The 6,946-nt window shown below is 43.9% G+C and overlaps 1 protein-coding gene across 1 annotated transcript in view; it reads right to left on the bottom strand.

The window, feature by feature from the left end:
- LOC116091816 (DNA (cytosine-5)-methyltransferase 3B) overlaps positions 1–6,946 on the bottom strand; it is a 39,180-nt gene that overhangs the window by 5,875 nt on the left and 26,359 nt on the right. Inside the window, exons 14-18 of the mRNA XM_031373270.1 lie at positions 6,704–6,791; positions 5,317–5,462; positions 4,897–4,987; positions 4,522–4,670; positions 3,661–3,746 (exon numbers count right to left, since the gene is read on the bottom strand). Coding sequence (XP_031229130.1) covers positions 3,661–3,746; positions 4,522–4,670; positions 4,897–4,987; positions 5,317–5,462; positions 6,704–6,791 — 560 coding nt within the window. The remainder of the gene's footprint in view (positions 1–3,660; positions 3,747–4,521; positions 4,671–4,896; positions 4,988–5,316; positions 5,463–6,703; positions 6,792–6,946) is intronic.

Below are 6,946 nucleotides of genomic sequence, written 5' to 3'. Positions count from 1 at the left end.
AAAAAAAAAAAAAAAAAAAGATTTGACAGAATGAATCAGAGACAGGTTACACCCAAATCTTACAAGAACAGCCCAGGAAAGGGGTGTGGTGGTTTGAACAGGTTTGGTATGTCAGACTCATGTGTTTGAATACTTGGTCCATAGAACATGGTACTATTAGGAGGTGTGGCCTTGTTGAAGGAAGTGTTGTCACTGTGGAGGTGGGCTTTGTGGTCTTCTATGTCTAAGTACCACCATGGGTGGAATCATAGCCTTCTAATGGCTCCTGGATGGGAGCTCTTGGCCTCTAGGACCATGTCTGCCTGCACACTACCATGATGGACTGAACCTCGGGAACTGTAAGCCACCCCAATTAAAATGTTGTCCTTTAGAAGAGTTGCCTTCGTCATGGTGTCCTTTCACAACAATGAAACCCTAAAACAAGAGGCTACAGAAGAACACCACAGAGAAAGAGAAAGAGGTAGACACAGGTGTGGTGTGTGGTGTGTGTGTGGCAGTTTTACTGAGACAGTTTTAAAGGGACAGGTTGCAGAGAGATTAAGCAAGACACAGGTGAAGACGGAATGAAGGAGAAAATGAGAAGGAGCCAAAACAGAGCAATGCAATCAGAACTGAGAGAAGCAGAATGAATCAGTCAGCTTGGAAAGGATTTTATGCCTGAGTTCAGAAAGAGCTAGATAGTTTGAATTTATTCAGCAACTCAATCCCCTAATAAATTAATAACCTCCTATAATTTCCAATGCCAACATACAAGTATGTGGAATGATGAACTACTTGCATCTGTACTGGGAGTTTCTTTCCATGGCACACATGACCTAAAAACACTGATCTTGAAGCTTGTTTATGCAAATCAATCCACCCCAAAATCCAAAGTTATTTCCTTTGGCATAGAATACTCTATTCATATGGGGCATTCCCTCTCTTCTGATGAATGGGTAGCTCTCCTTGTTCATAAGAACAGTTGCAGGGCCACCTTCCCAGCCCTGAACACACACATTACCCAACTCATTAGCTTGTCTATTCCACAAATACAAGTCACCAAATAAACAGGCCAAACAACAATGATACCTGGGTAAATGAGCACAGGATATCCCAAGAATAAACATGGTATGGTAGCTAATAATGCAGCAACCTATAGTAACTAAGTGATTAATGATACCATAGAATGAATAAATAAATCACTTACCCTCCCACTTGTCACAACCCTTGGCCAATATCAAAATCAATATCCATCTGAAAGTGTTCCAGAACTCATGGAAAGTCAGAGGTCATCAATACCATTATACTGTGCAACTTCACTGGCACAGTTTTGAAATCAAACATAGATAATATACTTCTGCAGCCATTGTATGACCATAGGTGCGTATGTGTAACCCCGTAACTAAGAAACTATTGGCTCATGGTCAAAGGGTGGGAAACACTGACTGAGAAAAACCAAGGTAACCATAAATTCTCATTTGTTCTTTAAAGAATTTATAGCTGGGCAATGGTGGTGCATGGCTTTAATCCTAGCACTTGGGAGACAGAGGCAGGCTTATTTCTGAGTTTGAGTCCAGCCTGGTCTACAAAGTGAGTTCCAGAACAGCCAGGGCTACAGAGAATCCCTGTCTCAGGAAACAAAACAAAAAAATTATTATGCGTATGTATTATCTGCATATCACATGCATGTCTCCTCAGAAGACAGAAGAGCAGAGTCCCTGGAAGAGGACATTTAGACTACTAATACATGAGAGGCCATAAACCTCCATCATACATGGTAAAGTGTCAGCCTATAGAATAGAAAAGATGTTTGCCACTTACACATCTGATGAGACCATGTATGTATGTGCATATATATATATATATATGCACATACATATATATACATACATATATAACTGAGACATGGGAACAATAGTAAATGAAAATTTCAAAGGATGGACTACAAATGGCCATAAGGAAAATGCAAATTGTAACAGATCACATTCTACACCAATCTAACGGTCAAACAGCTTGTGGTGGTGAGGATGTAGGCCAGCGGCAACCCTTACCCCCCCTTGCTGGTTGTCGGCAACCCTTACCCCCCCTTGCTGGTTGTCGTGTAAACTGGCTCAGACAATGTGCAGTGTGGCAGCTCCTCCGAAGGTTAGGAATGGATCTGCCTAAAGATCCAGCTCTACCAGCCACAACAATAAACCTAAGGGACTCTAAAGCCAACTACATAGAGTTGCTCAGCCATGTTCACTGTTGCTCTACTATAATGGCCAGAAGATGGAAACTGCCTAGATGCCCATCAACTAATGAATGGAAAATGAATCTCCTTAATTTATATAGTTCAATATTTCAGCCATTTAAAAATATGAAATTTTGAAACTTGAATTTAAATGGAGGAAAGTGAAAATAATAGGGCTGGATGGCTCAGCGGTTAAGAGCACTGACTGCTCTTCCAGAGTTCCTGAGTTCAATTCCCAGCAACTACATGATGGCTCACAACCATCTGTAATGGGATCTGCTGCCCTCTTCTGGTGTCTGAAAAGAGCAACAGTGAACCTAAAATAAATAAATCATAAATATATATATATATATATACACACACACATTTTATATATATATATACATATACATATATAGACATAGACATATATACAGAGAGAGAGGAGTAACCCAGACTGAAAATAAAAATGTCAAACATTGTATATTCTAACTTAATATAGTGCTTTAGAGAGATAAAGGGTAAACTATAATAGACATATATCAGAAGGAACATGGGAAGTTTTGCCTGTGTGTGTTACTTGCACCCCGTGTGCATGCCTGGATTCCTAGAATGATATCGGATGCCCTGGAACTTGAGTCATAGATGGCTGTGGAGCACTAGGTAGGGCAAGAAATCAAGGTAAGCAAGTGAGCTTAACTACAGAGCCATCCCTTGTTCAGCTGCCACGGCTTGGTGGCCGGGCCATTCAGAGGGCCTCATTCAGGGTCCACTTACAAGCTCAAGGGACAAAGGAATGGAGTCTTTGACATTTACCATTTTCAATGGAATTATAGTATGAAGAACAGGGAATCCTCATATGGACCTTAAAAACTGTCAATCCTACAGCTAGAGCAAGGTGGCTGGCTACCAAGGCCGCCTTCCCAGTCATGCAGTTATGGAGAGCACGCGTCGCAAAGGCAGGACCTCCAGAATAGTCATTCTCAACTTAATGGTCTCAACGCTTGTGACCATTAAATGATAATTCAACATGTTGTGGTGACCCCTAACCATAAAAGTATTTCTTTCTGAGGCTGGAGAGATGCCTCAGCGGTGCAAAGCACTCACTGCTCTTCCAGAGGTCCTGAGTTCAATTCCCAGCAACCACGTGGTGGCTCAGAACTGTCTGTAATGGGATCGGATGCTCTCTTCTGATGTGTCTAAAGACAACGATAGTGTATGAACATCCACAAAATTTTAAATTTTCATTGTTACTTCGTAACTGTAATTTTGCTACTGTTATGAAACATAAATTACCTGAAATAATCTGTAAATGTAAAAATAATGTCATAATGAAAATCACTGATAGGTTAACCCTGCAAGGGGTCACAACCCACAGATTGAGAACCAATGCTCTAAGAGGTTGCGGTTACCATTCAGACCAGTGTGCAACTTTGCAATCTGATATTTGTCCCTCTTAGGGCTCTTACCTGTTCATTCCGGGTAGGTTACCCCAGAAGTACCGGGCCCTGTGAGCAGCAGAAACCTTGATGGCATCTATCATCACTGGGTTACACTGCAGGAAGAAAGGGGGAGCTGCTGAAGACACCAAGACTCAGGTGTCACTCAGCCCAGGTCTGACTTCTCTGTTGACAAGGCTTTTCTCCATATGTGAGAGGCAAGGAAGCTTACCAGCTACCACCCAGAGGCAGGCTGGAAGAGAACGGATCTCTGGCCATGCATGGTAAAGAGATGAAACCAGGCCTGCGCACTCTGTTGGGCAGGCAACATATGGACGCCTAACCAGAGCTCTATCACTTAAGGCTGAATTATAATCCAGCAATAGTGGTGAGGCAGAGACAGGAAGAGTAAGTAAGAGACCAAGGAAAGCCAAAGCTACCTATGAGACCAACTTCAAAAAGAACAGAGACAGGAGGATGGTTTAGCAGGGTTAGGTGCTTTTATGCCTGATGACCAGTTTGATTTCCGGAAGCCAGACTGTAGAGAAAATGGACTCAGAAGTAAATATAAAACCTTCAAACATGTATCTGGCAAGGGTGCCTGTGTGCACACATACAAAGTAAAGCATAAAATGAAAGAAAACAAACCAAGAAATAGAAGAACACAAGCCTACTAACTTCCCCACAGCCCTTAAATTAAGCCAAATCAAAACCTTAAATCGGTGCAAATAGAAGAACTGACTAACAAGAATGGATCACCTCAGATCAAAGAGCCTGCTATGTTATTAGTCCTCAGATCAAGCCACACCCCCTTCTAAGCAGGAAATAAGTTTCTCAGCCTTCAGTGTTAGTGGTGCCTTCCCTGCCAGGTTTCCCTGGCAGTCCACTCACTGCCAGGAATCGGGAGATGTCTTTCTTGTCATTCACTTTCATGGCCACAACATTCTCGAACATCCAGAAGAATGGACGGTCATCACCCTCCTTGGGGCGTGTATAATTCAGCAAGTGGTAAAACTCGAAGAAGAGCCTTCCCGTGCCCTCTGTATTGGGAATAGCATCAGAAAAAAAGGTTTAATCAAAACCTTCATTCTAGAACAGCCTCAAAAGACCAAGAGTTTCCCCAGGATACAGCAGTAAAGGAAAGCAACTGCATTTGTTGTGTCCTAGAATAACTGTGACAACAGCTCCTTTGCTACATTTTCCACCTGAACACATACACACAGCACATACTGTTGCCGGGGTCCCAAACCCTGGCCATCTGCTTACCGTAGAGGCCTTTGCGGGCAGGATTGACATTAGAGAGATCGTTGCAGGGGCTTCCACCAATCACCAAGTCAAATGGGCCCCACTCTTCAATCTGATTAGAAAATAATAATAATAACTCATATAAATAGCTGGTATGAGCCTGAGGAAGGAAAAACCGGACTATGGGGGAAAATGCTAAGAAATCTGCCATTCTAAAATATTCCTTTATCGAACTAAATGTTTGAGCCTAGAAACCTCAACGCTCATGTTTTAGCAAAGCTAAGTAATCCTGAATTGTACCTCCAACTGCGCCACTTGCACTTTTTCTAAGGTATCTACAGCTTATCCTACCTACAACCCTGGACCTGAGAGTGGGACAGCAGAAAAAATCCAGGGGGTTAAGGGACATGGGATAAAGCCCAGGAACAAGATGACACGCACATTTTTCTTGGTGATTTTCCGAACGTCGTTGACATATTTGATTTGGCCTTCATGCTTAACAGTTCCCACAGCGATAGATTCTGCACAGACTTCGGAGGCAACGTACTTTTCCACTTTAATACCCAACTCCTTGAGCACCAAGTACCCTGTGAAAAATCAAAGAGAAATGTGAGGATAAGATGCGAAGTGTGGGCTATCAGACCTATGTTGTCCTCCTGCAACTCAATGAAGACCCTCACTCCATCACTGTCACCTCAGAGGATCCATGTCAACTCCAGGGGAACCTCAGGACACACTGATCATCTCATTCCAGGTATGGGAAATCTCACAAAGTGGAAAGGAACCAGGAGCGTGGAAATTAATTATTTAATTGACCATAAATGTACTTATGCATGTAAAAGGAAACAAGTAAGAATACAAGTTAAAATCCAAGAGCTAAGAAGTATGACATTTTAGCCGGGTGGTGGTGGTGCACGCCTATAATCCCAACACTTGGGAGACAGAGGCAGGCGGATTTCTGAGTTCAAGGCCAGCCTGGTCTACAGAGTGAGTGCCAGGACAGCCAGGGCTACACAGAAGAACCCTGTCTTGAAAAACCAAGAAAATAAAAAAATAAAAAAAAAAAAGGAGTATGACATTTTAAAGAGGGACATATAGCACCATGAGCCACAGCAGACCTGAGACTGCCATACATGTTGACTGATTCCTGCAGGTATACAAATTAAAGAAGATAGAGAAGAGACAGGACTGAAGAGCACTGCCTGCTGGAGAGCACTGCCTGCTGAGGGCACTGCCTGCTGAGGGCACTGCCTGCTGAGAGCACTGCCTGATGGAGAGCACTGCCTGATGGAGAGCACTGCCTGATGGGAGCACTGCCTGCTGAGAGCACTGCCTGCTGAGAGCACTGCCTGCTGAGAGCACTGCCTGCTGGAGAGCACTGCCTGCTGAGAGGACTGCCTGCTGGAGAGCACTGCCTGCTGGAGAGCACTGCCTGCTGGAGAGCACTGCCTAATTACTGGCCAGCAAACCCTTAGATACTTGAACAGAAGGAAATGAGACGCATGTCCATATGGAAATGGACGGTGGAACCAGGCAGGAAATGTGGCAAGAACATAGACTTGCCACCAAGCCTGATACATGGGTGACATACACGGAACAGAAGTTGCCTCAGATCCCCCCCATGTATCAATGGGGTAAACACATGCTTACAGTCACACATATACATAAGCTCAAAAGTGGTGTGAGAAGTCAGAGGCCATGGAGCACAAACAGGCACATATGACACCTCTGCTATTAATGTTCTCAATGGCCACATAGGAGACCCCTGGCCACACCTTTAATCTGCCTAGATGCTTTGTTCATTGTCCCAACAGAGCATCAAACTCACCTGTCGCAATTCCATCAAACAGAGACAGGACTCTAATGGGCCTCCTTTTGGCTGCAGGAATGGCTGGGTACAACTTGGGCGGCTCCTGCTAGATAAGGAAAGAGAGAGGTACCTCAGAGTATCCCTCCACCCTCCAGAGCCCAGAAGCTTTGATGGGAACTAGTGAGACTGTGTTTTTGGCACAGGCTGGCCATTTTGTCCTTAGACAGGAGGCACAGCTGCCTCCTACAGACACACACAGAC

Source organism: Mastomys coucha, unplaced genomic scaffold (assembly GCF_008632895.1).
Source record: "Mastomys coucha isolate ucsf_1 unplaced genomic scaffold, UCSF_Mcou_1 pScaffold15, whole genome shotgun sequence".
Classification (NCBI taxonomy): Eukaryota; Metazoa; Chordata; class Mammalia; order Rodentia; family Muridae; genus Mastomys; species Mastomys coucha.
The sequence above is the reverse complement of the archived record's forward strand: the minus strand, read 5'-3'. Positions and strand labels throughout refer to the sequence as shown.